Below are 14542 nucleotides of genomic sequence, written 5' to 3'. Positions count from 1 at the left end.
AACTTCTAAGTTGTAACAGGCACCGTATCACATCATGCACAATTATATAGGCGCAGTGTCCGAGTTCGATGATGTAGAAATCTAACACAACTAACAAGTTAGTTAGGCATAGGGTCTAACGTGACGGTTAGGGCCTATCTAGCTAGGCAATGCTAGGGCCTAGTCAAGGGCTAGGACCTATATTTTAGACTGCTAGTGCTAACTAAGACTAAGTTCAATTACACAATGACATGTCTCGATCATTTCCTATGAATCCTACCTCATAATTTAGAACTTATGGTCGGCTGTATGATAGCCCTACTACATCGACCACCCTCTTGTAATAGACCGACCGTGTATTAATTGGCGCACTGAACGCTTAGTACGCACTTCACTGCACGCAAAGCACATAAAAATGGATTGGCTTTGACTGTTGAGGATGGTGTGGGAAAACGCGAAAATTCACCGTTCATTAACAAAGTTAATGGTTTTAATCAAGGACAAAATTTCGAATGATTTTCACCGAATCGTAATGTAATGTCTATGGAAGTTTCTAAAAAGCTTCGTACAACACGGTGTTCAATACAACTCAGTTTGCGTGCATTGTCAATGCAAAAACAGCGGTCGATCACAATAAGGAGCGTTACCGTGGGGAGCTGAAACGAGGCCATGCAAGTTCGACGGCGATATTTTTGCACTGAAACTTCGAATCGAAGAGGGAACAAAGGCATTTGATAGCCTAGCTCTGGATTTTCTCAATCATGTAGGTCAAGTTTTTTGCATGAATTTTAGTAGTGTTAAATATTCTTATCAAGCAAATAAACATTAGGCGGTCGATGAGTAGTAGGTCCAGCCGTACAACCAAAATCTACTGTAAACATAACGAACCCCCTAAAATCCAATACTAAAGTGCAAGTTAAGTTCTGCTACTTTTGCTGGAGCAATTCATTCTTTACTGAGCATCATTGCCATCAATGATGCTCGATGAATTAAGGTCTACGTAAACTTTTAGTAGAAAAAAAGGCCTAGAACCCCTATAGAAAATGAAGATAAAGACAGAAAACAGATTGTGGTGTTTTTAACGCACAATATAGTCTATGCACCACACGTAAACTTAATGCCTGTAGTAATAATATACCACCTTAGTAGAGTTCTATTTGTTTCGTGTAGGTAGGTGGTTGGAACCAATTTTTGGCACTTTTGTCACTTTCAAATAAGTTTCTATGCAAAGATTAGGAGCTTTCTTCTCAGTCTGTCAAGATTTCCATGCCAAACGAAGCACATTGTGCAAATTCACACAAACTTGTGAGAAAAATGTAATAGAATGAACATTTTTGCAGAAGCTAATGATCATGCATAATTCACTCCATCATTTATGTTTTTGTTATTAACATGAGTATTATATTTTTTTCCATTTGGTTTATAGCATTCTGTCTGGGCCACCCTTAATATGATTACAAGTGCAATCTTGTTCCCTAATTTGTACAGATGAAGCAAGACTTCAGCCAGGAGATCATGGCTGAAGACAGGATGTTTGCAGCATGGCCATGTATGCTGACAAAGTACTCTACTATGGGGAATCAAGATGTCCATCGTAGCAAACGCTGCTTATTCGTCACACGGGTGACACCGATGGCCTTTCCCAAGGTACATTTTAAATAGTATTGCTCTGTGTAGAGATTCTAATCTACAGCCCCAGTACCACCCTTTCCTTTTTTGCATTTGAGTTGAGGTGAATTTATTAACATTATGAACAAAATACTTACAGTATGAACATGACTATAAAAAAAAAAAAAAATTGTTAGACCGATAAATTCATTCAATGCTTGTTAATTAATTTCTAAGACTTTTGCAAAAACTTGCAAAAACTGAAGTGGATCTGTAATTTCAAAGCCAATATCAAAGAGATCATCCGGGCTCTTGATGACTCTGCTTTGTCCATCATTCAACTTGCATGTCATGTTCCCGTATTTGGTTTTGTTGCCGATTCGACATCATGAGCTTCCTTGGCATTTATCATGCACTGATCGAGTGACACATTGCATGCCTTTAGATCTTCATTGATGTACACACTTTTCATGTTCTCTTTTCCTTTCAGACTAGAATGCCCAGAATACAGTTTGTTTCTTTTGTTTGCAATAAAGTGGACTTTGATCTGCCTGCTCTTTCCTTCTTGCCTTTTCCCCAAGATGATGATAAGATCATGAAGATGAGATGTCCTCTTTCCAAATGTCTAAGCCAACTTCCTTGGCAACATTTGACTCGCCCTCAGTAAGCTCTTCCTCTGTCTCCTCAGCCCCCTCTGGCAGGTCAGTCAGGCAGAGATTGTCCCTCCTTAGCTCATGTTGGACCTCGTCCTGCTGGAACTGAATCCTCAAGAGATGACATGTGGATTCAGAACATCTTTAATTGTGCTCATACAAACTTCTTTCGCTCCTTGTATCACATGCGGTAGTGCAGCTTTAATGACTGTAACTACAGCTTGGACAATTGTTTGGGGGAGGCTGTCTCCTGCCCCTCTCTCACATTGTAGCACCCCACGGCCCCACAGTTCATGTACACTGAAACTTCTGGACGGTTTGTCCTTGCCTCCTTCATCTACCATTCCCCTTTTCTTCTCCACTGCCTGATCAACTCACATGATAATCAAGCTTTTGTCATTATAAGATAACATTAACAGAGAAGTCTTTTATGAACTATTAAAGTTTTTGCATTCTTTTTCCTACTACTTGAAATAAAAATCACTGGACCTTGAACATCCCTTGCTCTTGCTAATCTAATTAAGATATATGCATATCAACTGATCTTGCCTTATGCACTGCCAGAATATGACATGAACCTCCTGCAAAAGCCCAAATGTCATTCATATTGCAATAGTCTTTGTTAAGCACTTAACAGTAGTGCAAGATTATTCTTATTAAGGCACTGGCTGTCAACACCATTCAACTTTCTTTCATTCAAGTTCATGGTAACTCTGATTGCTGCTTTGTAGAATAGCATGATGATTATTACAACATTATAATTCTAATGCTTGGCCTTACAAGTTTGGCTCTACTCATCCACAATTACTTGCCCGTCTTGGTAGTAAATGCCGTTGCCAGAATCAGTCCCTCATTCAAAATGTGTAGTATTTTCTACAATACCCTCCAAACAACTTTAAAACAGCCCCCCCCCCCCCCCCACAGTTAGTAATCCTGGTTGCAATCAAGTACAATATAAGTACATAAGCTAGCATCTGAATATGAGCTGATACTTGTCAGCATTTCTCTTTATCAGCCTTGATTGTGTTAATATTTTTAAAGGGTATATTTGTACTTATCATTCAAAATACTCCCCCTGTGTCATACATTTTGCTCCACAGAGGAAAAAGAGACGCTTGCATTCAGCATGCTGCCGCTAGTTTGCCGAGGCTGGACTGCGAGGGTGTGGGGCAAGTGCTCCTTTCAGGAGTCGTTGGAGTTATTCTACGACTTTCAACCTGTAAGTACCTAACTGTTCGGAGGCTAATCTTCTAAAACAAGTGATGTGTTGCCCTCTTATTAAAATAATGAGATGGACTTTGACATTGCAATACAAAATATAAAAATCATCAAGCTGTGGTCCATAGTTACAGAAATTCCCAGTTTATGCTGTTTCATTTGTTAGTTTAGTCCATGGATTCTACATATTTATGCAAATTTACTATGTTGCTAATGTATGCTGTGAATCACAATAATTTTTTTTTTAATGAAAAAAAAAAAAATCTTATATTACATAGTCAACATACATATTTACTTTATTTTGTGCCTGACTGCTCAATCACACACTTGTCCAATATCAATATGTCCTTTTCATTTTGATAAAAAGGGGAAAAAAATTTGCATGAAATGCAAAATTGGTCCCAAATGTCGCCAATAAGGAATATTCCATTTATCAATAAATATTGCACTTGACCTATGGTATCATTATATTCAGCAAGATGCTGGAAATATATCACATACCACTCATATACATCCAATGTGATACAGGGTGTCTCCCCCCCCCCCCCCCCCCCCCCCATACCAAAAAGAACAAAGACCTCGCATACTCCTTAATGTTCCTACAATGTAAGTGGACAAAGTTGTTATACTACTAGTATTGGAAAGAGTAACTTACCCAAAATAATGAAATGCAATTCAGAGGTAGTTTTTGTTTGATAATACTTTTTGCCTGGGCTTGCCAGCAATAAAATTAATTGCCTTTCAGAAGTTCCCATAGGCCACACAGTTGAAAATTCATTCAGCCAGGTCATGGTTAGCCCTTGCAAGAATAGAAAATGTAATACATGGATGTTATATACTACATAAAATACCCAATTTAGGGTATATGTTTGCAAATGAAATGTTGCAGAATTTGGCCAGGCACTTTATTATGAACTCTACCTTGAACATTGGAGAGGTGTGGGAAATATATCTGTTCTGATGGACTTCATTATACCAATGCCTCAACCCAACACTTCTGCGTAGATTATTTCAAGATTTTATCGAGATGTATATAATGCATATTTCTTTTCCACTTCCATTTCATTTTACAGGAGGGCACAGACCTGGCTTTCTACATTGGACAAATTGACAGGAAGCAGAGACCACAGCCCTTCATCTTGCTGATGGGAGGATCCTGGAAGAAGCCACTGCAAACCTTTGTCATTTGGAAGTTTTTGCTACACGACGCGAAGACCGAGAATACGAGGAAGCGATCACCTGTGACAGTCCCCGTACTCTGACTCCCGTCCCCATATCTATGCAGTTTCGCTTTCCTGTACAGAACGGAGGCATGAGGACAAGATCGCTGAATGGTTGGCTGACTGGCTGGCTCACTCCTGCCCAGCATCGGGACCGAACGCTATTTTGGCCAATTACCGTACTCGTTTTCCCCCGGACGGGACGTTCCTCGGATTTGATCATGTGCAGAAGCAAATTTCGCACACGACATGCTTAACTCCAGGCCGCGTTGTGCTTGCGAAAACTCCCTATTGTAGAGAGACAGGGATTCTTGTTTCCAACTTTGACAAAGGCTGTGGACTGTGCATTCAAAGTGCATTATGTCCTAGATGTAGAGTACCAGGCTCAATGTTTTGCTGCCTGGCAGTTCTTGGAGACAGTTGTGTACAAAATGCCTGGTAAAGTGACGTCCAATTCTGTGAAAGAGATCAGGACATACCTGAACTCTTCAAATCAGGAAGATTAGATGCGTAGAATGAGATTTTCATGGTCATCAGAAGTTTAATTGACAAAGTTGACTTTTAGGTCATTCGTCAAAGCAAAGGTTTCGTATCTATATTTCATTTGTTTATAACTCAATAAGTAATGGATACATGTCACATGGAAAGATCAAAGGTCATGAGAAGATTGTTCTATTAGTGGGTAATGTTGGCCCTTGAAAACTTGTGATAAAGATGGGCTAGAAATGAATTAAAAAAGGTATTTTGCATAGTAGTCACTTAATGAAATATTGGGCAAGATCTTCACAGGTTTATACTGAAGCATGACAGTCAATTTTCAGAAATATAGCAATTGTGAAATTAAAACCTCATATCTGTTGAGCATAATGGAGGTGACACTCTGTACTGAATGTGGCCTTCATAAAATTCAAGATGAACTGTTTCGTAGAATGTATATTTCCATTATGAATTTATTTCATTGTATATAGAGTAATCTTCATTACTGCCATCTCTATCACAGGAGTGACAGAGATGATCTTTGCTGGACAGATGTGCTGTACAATGCACATCCCAGTTATGAAAAAAAAAAAAAACTGTATGTGTTGGTAGCAGGTATGACTTCTCAAATTACACCAGTAAACAGGAGTAAGTTTCATTATAATTACAATGTACTGTATATGTTATTTGGTCTGTTCAGATATGCTGAATATAGGTATGGAGTAGAATTTTCACAAGAGATAAAACTTATTTCTTAATGTGAATGGTTTCTCCATCTGCAGTATATTTACAGTCATCATTGTACTGTCAAGGAAATATAATCTAATAACCCCTGACTTACAATTGCAGATGTTCCCCAAAAGCATTGCAACTGAAATGATTCAAAATGTTGTTACATCAAATTGAACATTGCTAAAAATGATCTAGTTAATAGAGAAGCTGTGTAGTGCAATACCTTCAGTAATATTTTCTTAGTGGGGCAACAAAGTACAGTATTGGGACAGAAAAGCAAATCCTTAGAGGGCCATTCCCTTATGCTTCGCTTATGAGATTTCCAAGTGCATGTAATAGTGACAAACACTTCAAGAACAAAGTCAGTGGTTCTAAGAAAATCAGATAATTATTCCAGGAAATAAGACTCATTCAAGATTTATCTTGTCTTATCAGGGTATGATCACTATAAAACTGGATAATGTGTCTGTAAGGTGTGCATTGGACTGTAAAAGCATTCTGAAAAATTACATTCTCTGTGTACTGTTCATTCAGTTAGCCCTTTTGGACCCATCTGAGGGCAACTGATGGTTCCCATGCACCCACACAATATGAGAAATGAAGCAACAAAATATTCAATGTGGCACAGGTATAGATAAGCTCAAGCTGAACACATCCATGTTATGCATAATAATTAATTCTTTAATTATTTCATGTTTCAAATTCAATTTGCCATTGCAGTTTAGTTGAAATATTGTGAAATGTGATTTTTACGGCATTAAGCGCCCCATTTGTATGTAAGTGGTATCAAAATGTACATTTGACAATACACTAAGCTTTAGATGAGTCGAGGTCAATTCAGCTAGGAAATCACTTAACTCAAGCATAACAAAAGCTCGTGATTTTTCCTCTGCAGTCAAACTGCATATTTTTACTAAATCCGCGCAAGTCGACACGTTTGTCTCGGTTCTCGAGAACTTCGACTTATCAAAGGTTAACTGTATAAGAAGAATTGTTACTCTGTATATATTCTGAAAATGGATGAGACAATTCTTGATTGGCTCAATTTGTTATTTGTAATAAGTTTGCACATCGATGGACAGATTGACCGATTGAAGGTTTTCTAATGATACGCTGTCAGTGATGTAGACAGTGAAAATGTGCTGAAATATATAATTGGCCAAAAAAATAAACATTTGTGTTATTGTGCTTATATACAAGTGAGTTGTACAGTAATATGTGATTACGAACTGTTTAAATTCTAAACATGAATATTTAATATTTGTTTTAAACAACCCAGTTGTATAAAATTACTTTTAAACAACCCGGTTGTATAAAATGACTTTTAAACAACAGTTGTTTAGAGTTTTAAACAACTTTTTTTAAACAACTCAGTTGTATAAAATTACATTTAAACAACAGTTGTTTAGACTTTTAAACAACTTTTTTTAAACAACCCAGTTGTATAAAATGACTTTTAAACAACAGTTGTTTAAATTTTTAAACAACTTTTTTAAACAACCCCAGTTGTTTAAATTTCTTTTAAACAACAGTTGTTTAGAATTTTTAAACAACAAAGGGTTAAAACTTTAAACAACTACGTGTTGTTTAATTTTTAAACAACAGTTGAGCGATTCACCGGTTAACTTGTGGTTGTTTAAAATTTTAAACAACCTTGTTGATTTTTTTCTAACAGTGTACAGTGTATACGCACATCATCAAAGAAAGAAGAGAGAAATCGACGTTGCTGTTCACTTTCCAATCAGCAGGGACCGAAACTTATTTCTCAACCGATCGATATAAAAAGAATACACAGCAACATAACAGCACCATCCCCCAATACAGTACTCACTCACGAATGCGCACTCACACGCTAATACACCCAGGAGGGGGAAGACCCCTCTTTACACTTGCACCGTAAAAAAATCTGTTCTATGATTTACGATTTCTAAGAAAGGACTAGAGTTATTTTATGATATAATCGACATTCCTATCAAGTCAGCAAATTTATTTCATCTATGAAACGATATGAAAAGCAAACACACATCCTCAACAAATATGTAAGGGTTAAACTCTGTCGGAGTACTTCGGTTAACGATCAACGGGTACACGCACGAACTCGACACCAATGAATCATACATCCCTCGAGTGATACAGCCCATGAGTCATACAGCCCCGGAGTTTGACACCAGCAAACAAGGCCCACAACACCCGCACATTCAGCCCCGTGTTGTAATGTCGATCTCGTAGGCTGTTTTTATAATGTCGAACTCATTGGCTGTATGACTATAACTCGATAGTGTCGGTCTCGTTGAATGACCAATTATCTCGTACAGTACACTCCCGTTATAACGAAAACGGTTACAACGAAATTCCGGGTACAACGAAGTAAAAATTCAGGCCGCAACATTATCCGCTTTATGTTTTTTTATTGTTTATCTGTTCGGTTATAACGAAATTTCGATATAACGAAAGAAAATGCCGGTCCCGAGGACTTCGTTATAACGGGAGTCCACCACTGTATTTCATTTCCGAGGGTGGCATTTTCAGAAATCCTTCACGAATTGACCGGCAGTACAATGAATAGCGTGCCCGCATTAATGGGTGATGTTCGTTAATCCGATGTTCGGGTTTCTACCATTTTGGGGTGAGATTATGAGGAGCCTCTTATGAAATATGAAAGAGCATGTAATTCCAAAAGGAATTCAATGTTTATTTGATGAAAACTGGTTTTTGAAATTGCTGAGATACCCCAAAAGAGCAATTCTAATAAAACGTGGGACCCAGCTTTTATCACGATCGCTTTGTTTTACTTTATTTTCGGATGTCTCAGCCATTTCAAAACCAATTTTCATCAAACAAACTTTGAAACAAACAAACTTTGGTACGCTCTGTACTATTTTACAAACGGTGTCTTGATATCTCGCCAAAAGTTAAAAGCTCAATTCTCACCTCTACCAATACTGTACCATCCCTTTAAGTTTGTCAGTGGAATGCTACTATAGTTGTTTTTCATAGATGTGATTTAATCCAAATCAGGCACAAAGAGCTGCTTGTGAATGAATTCAATACTTGATTCATCAGTTTTTTTTAATGCCAGTTGATCTGGGACACAATGGGTAATAAGATTTATTGCAACAAACCAAGGCAAATCTTTCCAAACACACAGCATAATTTGGTATTCGTTTGTTTGTCAAATACCAAAAACATGATGTATTTCATGGTCTGAATTTTTTTCTCAAAGTCCGGCGACACACAATTCAGTATTTTGTTCACCCTGTGTAAACCGCTATAATTTATTGCATTATAGTGCACTCCCGTTATAACGGAGTCCTCGGGACCGGCGGTTTTCTTTCTTTATATCAACATTTCATTATAACCGAACAGTAATACATGTAAAGATATATAGATAGATATAGATATGGTAATTTTGGCACCTGATTTTTTACTTTGTTGTAATGGGAGTTTTGTATAACCGTGTTCATTATAACGAGAGTGCACTGTACTGGTAAAATGTGAGTGCCATCTCTCAAGTTGACTGAAAAAAAAAAATCAATTTGCAAAACAATTGCCAAGTTTACAGTATGGCATCAGTCTTGGAGGATAAAATATGCGATGCAATTGTGATTCTAATTCTTAATCAACACGCTGAACAAGAAAAGGAAACGCACATTTTGTTACTAAGGTTTCATTTCTTGTAAATGTCTATACACTATTTATTTCATTGCAACACATGGCAGAAAGAAGCAGTCGTCTTACAAGAATGATTGTACAATAGTTTGGGTATATCCTTGACTAACAACCACATAGTAAAGTAGTGTTGGTAGCTTTGTTCAGGGTCAGAAAATATTTATCATGGATATTATATGTGTTTCTCCTTCTTTACAACCAGCACAATAAGACATTCATTCAGCATTCTCAAAGTGTGCAATAGAGTTTGTATTCCTTCACACTAATTTTTTTTTCTGTCAGACAACATACCTAAGTATCTATTTGATGTCAGACTATCAGTTCAACTTTGAGACATTAGCCAAAAAGAGACCATCATATTCTAGGCAGGCATAGTCCTGGGTCTTATACAAGTATCATAAGAATATTGCCTTTTTAGGGGTGTAATTAACACTTTAATAACATCCCTGCGGGAGTTACATTTCCCCAAGAGATTATATATTCTCGAAGCACGCAGTGCAGAGGGAACCACTGTCTTTAGGTGAAAATATAACATCCAAAGGGAATGTCAAGTGTTCTTTAAGAACAACAGATGAGACAAGGCAATATGTTACAGTATGATATATGGTCTGCAAAAATACACATTATTTCATTCCAGCCCCCTTTGGCAGCCAGCCAAATTCTGGAATATTAATGTATCACATGACGTGATGTCACTTCTTGCATATCCTCACTGCAATAGTCACGACGTGATTGCCTTATGTCCAATTAGTGACCAGTATTTATGTGGGCCGTTTACTGTAATTATTTATCTACATGTAAACATGCCATCATATTGTGATGGCTGAGCTCCAGACATTTTGTAGCATTAGGATTAGGTGAAGTCTTAATTCCTCTGGGTAGAGTCTGTGGAGAATTTGTGCGGCAACAAAACATGATGGTCTTTTAAGTGAATGAAGGAAATTCTTTTCAAGGGCTCTTCTCTTCTCCTGCATGTCATTTTCAAACCAGTTAGGGTGGGATTTCACGGAGCACGCGAACGATTTGCGAATGACGCGAATGACAAAATCCAACATTCGGAAAAGTTTTTCTCCGAATGTGTTCCGACAATGAAGCCGAAAACTATTCTTGCGCAATTTGTGCGAAGTTCCCACGACGTATGTGCGATTGTCGTGTGTATCATTGCTAAAGTACAGCATGTTACGTACACGAAGAACACGCGACGGAAATGCGAACAACGAAAAATTTTCATGGGAGAAAATGTAGCAAGGAGAGGTGGAAGCAATAAAAAAAAAGATCAACTCAAATCAGCTTTCTTGAGTTGATTTTTTTTTCTTTCCTCTATTTCTCTTTTCGTTTTCTGTCATTTCTCTATCTTGTGTTTGCCTACATTTTTTCCCCTAGGACGTATCTCCACTAGTAAAGCATTTGATCTTTTTTTTTGCAGTTCCTCCAACACATAATCTCTATAGTTCAAATGAAATTTACATACTTAAGATTGATTTTAAGTATATTCTGCGAATTTTTTTTTTGTATATCAAATATTCTTTCTCTTTGCTAGTCTATAATTTCTTTTGTTACTATAGTTGTTAATAATTGTTTGATGTTTAGATGTATGCTACGATTTCTATTTGCAGAAAACGTACAGGGCATACATCCCCCAAACGTGCGCTAAACGTTCGCGAGAATGTCTCAAAAGGTACGCGAACAGTTTGCGATTACGTCGTAAAATGATCGGAAAAACTTCGCAGATTTCGCGTAACATACGCGAGACATTCTCAGAAGCTTCGGAGTCTGTTTGGGGTTTCACGAACATTTTGCGAACATCGCGCGTGTCTTGCGAAGGTCTTGCGCATATGACGAAGCTTTAAAGACACTTTCGAGAACAATTCACGAGCAAATCCCGACTAAGTGTGCGGAAAAGGTTCGCGAAATATTTCAAACTTTTTTGAAATTCTCGCCGAAGTAAAAACGACATTTGCGAACAATTGACGACGCTTCCGAACCCTCACGTTTGTTTGGCGATCTTTTGCAGACTAAAATGCGAATGCTGGATTTTGCCATTCGCGTCCTTCCCTGAGGGTGGGATTTCACGGAGCACGCGAACGATTTGCGAAGGACGCGAATGGCAAAATCCAGCATTCGTATTTTAGTCTGCAAAAGATCGCCAAACGAACGTGAGGGTTCGGAAGCGTCGTCAATTGTTCGCAAATGTCGTTTTTACTTCGGCGAGAATTTCAAAAAAGCTTGAAATTTTTTGCGAACCTTTTCCGCACACTTGGTCGTGATTTGCTCGTGAATTGTTCTCGAAAGTGTCTTTAAAGCCTCGTCATATGCACAAGACCTTCGCAAGACACGCGCGATGTTCGCAAAATGTTCGTGAAACCCCAAACAGACTCCGAAACTTTGGAGAATGTCTCGCGTATTTTACGCGAAATCTGCGAAGTTTTTCCGATCATTTTACGACGTAATCGTAAACTGTTCGCGTACCTTTTGAGACATTCTCGCGAACGTCTAGCGCACGTTTGGGGGATGTATGACCTATATGCTTTCTACAAATAAAAATCGTAGCATACATCTAAACATCAAACAATTATGAACAACTATAGTAACAAAAGAAATTGATGATAGCAAAGAGAAAGAAATGTTTGATATACAAAAAAAAATCGCAGAATACACTTAAAATTAATCTTAAGTATGTAAAATTTCATTTGAATTATAGAGATTATGATTGTGTTCGAGGAACTGCAAAAAAAAATCAAATGCTTTACTAGTGGAGATAGGTCCTAGAGAAAAAAATGTAGGCAAGCACACGATAGAGAAATGAGAGAAAAAGAAAGGAGAAATAGAGGAAAGAAAAAAAAATCAACTCAAGACAACTTCTACCTCTCCTTGGGTACATTTTCTCCCATGATTATTGAAAATTTTTCGTTGTTCGCATTTCCGTCGCTTGTTCTTCGTGTACGTAACATGCTGTACTTTAGCAATGATACACATGACATTCGCACATACGTCGTGGAAACTTCGCACAAATTGCGCAAGAATGGTTTTCGGCTTCATTGTCGGAACACATTCGGAGAAAAACTTTTCCGAATGTTGGATCTTGTCATTCGCGTCCTTCGCAAATCGTTCGCGTGCTCCGTGAAATCCCACCCTTACCTTTTTGACTCCAGCAATAATTTCCATAGCAAAATGATTATGGCTGCACATTCCTATCTGAGGTATGCATTTGCGAACAATGCAGCTGCCCCAAGTCAGTGACACTCACGGCGAGTCCAATGCACATTGTGGTATTGAAAATGCATACATGCAGACACTGCAACAAAAGTTACAGAATTCTCTCATAAATTTTAGTTAAATGAGGAAGATGAAATTCAGTCAATAATTATCTTATGTGATGCATCATGAAAGCCACATAAGTCTGGAATATATATACATATATTTTTTTTTCTATATACAGATATGAGTTTCCGAGATGCTGTGCTGTAAATCGTATATGCCGTTAAATGGCCTACCAGTACTTCATTGCAAGAAAAAAAATAAGACAAAAGTCAGAAAACTGTTAGGGGTATACATGTATTGCCAAAGTCAGCTTTAAACACATTTCCGATCTTCCTTCTTCTCCGACTTAATACAGGTAGTGTGATGATGCACCATATATGTACAATGTATTCTACTGCTAAGTGGTGGTGAAAGGTTACACCGTGCACTGGACTAGTAATAGTCCTTGTAATGCAGAAAGGATCTTCAAATGAGGTTTCATCCTTGCAGGATATAAATTCAAAACAATGCTTCTGCAATACTTCTTGTTATTTCAGTTGTATACATAATTGAGCTTTTTTAAAGATAAAAATGTCGACTGACATGAAATAAATGCCTTCAGGCATTTAAAGGGTGTGTACAGTTCTGGTCGAGGTGAAGATTTAGCTTTTAACGTTTTGTGAGATATTCAGAAACCACTCTATGAGATGTGAAAGAGCATGCAGTTCTAAGGGGTATCAAAAGTTTATTCGATGAAAATCGGTTTTGAAATGGCTGAGATATCCAAAAACAAGGTGAAACAAAGAGATACTAATAAAGTTGGGGCATGTCGCCTTTTATTATTAGCACTTTTTTGGATATCTCAGCCATTTGAAAACCAATTTTCATCAAATAAACGTTGAATCCTTCTTAAAATTACATGCTCTTTCATATTTCATAAGAGGCTTTTCATTATCTCACTTAGGAATGTTCAAAACATGAATCCTTACTTCAACCAGTACTGTACAGTTCCTTTAAAGCTATAAAAAGTACACTTTGCTCTGACATGCAAACTGTTCTTTGTACTGCCCGACTTTTTTTTAAAACTTAGTAGACAATCATTGCCAATTGATTCTATCCAAGGAAATGCAATCATTTTGAACATGAATATTATAGATGTAATGTATGACATAATTAGATATTCATCTTACGGATTTCATATGGTGTAACTGTATTTCATTGCATGCTAATTAAGAATGTTTATCTTAAAACAATAGATAACCTGTATCTCCTTACCCATGCTTGGGGGTGAAATAGTATAATTATGTGACAAGTCTATAATATATACATATATATAGACAAAAGACTGTTGCTGAATGGATGGATGCACATAACATCAATCCTTTTGTGGGGAAATTTTGAAGTAGAGGATGTTCACTGGATTGCGTGCTCCGGTTGAAATCCACCTCCCAAAGATGCCGGCTAGACTTCATTAAAAACCATCCACGCCTCGCCCTTCTCCGATAGCGTCCTATTGGTGGCGCCAAAGCGTTTGAAGAGGGCTTGGGATTGGGCGTTGCCTCGCTGGATTATAAACATGAACTCGTTCCCACCTTTCGCTTGGAAGATCTGCAATTATTAAGAACAAAACATGATTTTAAAATGCGGTCAAGTTTCTGCCCTCTACTCCACGTTGTTTCCACTTTCATCTCGATGAGTTTTATTCCTCCCACCAGGTGTATTAATTCAAGTGTCAATGATGCCGTC

The 14542-nt window shown here is 37.6% G+C and overlaps 1 protein-coding gene across 1 annotated transcript in view; it reads right to left on the bottom strand.

Annotated features, from left to right (window-relative positions):
• Positions 1–13871: 13871 nt before the first annotated feature.
• The window catches only part of LOC139739592 (uncharacterized), a 39359-nt gene continuing 38688 nt past the window's right edge, over positions 13872–14542 (bottom strand). Inside the window, exon 11 of the mRNA XM_071650195.1 lies at positions 13872–14404. Within this exon, the coding sequence (XP_071506296.1) occupies positions 14258–14404 (147 nt within the window). The 3' untranslated portion in view covers positions 13872–14257. The remainder of the gene's footprint in view (positions 14405–14542) is intronic.

This window comes from Diadema antillarum, unplaced genomic scaffold (assembly GCF_040938485.1).
Source record: "Diadema antillarum isolate AM-2024a unplaced genomic scaffold, OU_Dant_1.0 seq00000807_RagTag, whole genome shotgun sequence".
Classification (NCBI taxonomy): Eukaryota; Metazoa; Echinodermata; class Echinoidea; order Diadematoida; family Diadematidae; genus Diadema; species Diadema antillarum.
The sequence above is the reverse complement of the archived record's forward strand: the minus strand, read 5'-3'. Positions and strand labels throughout refer to the sequence as shown.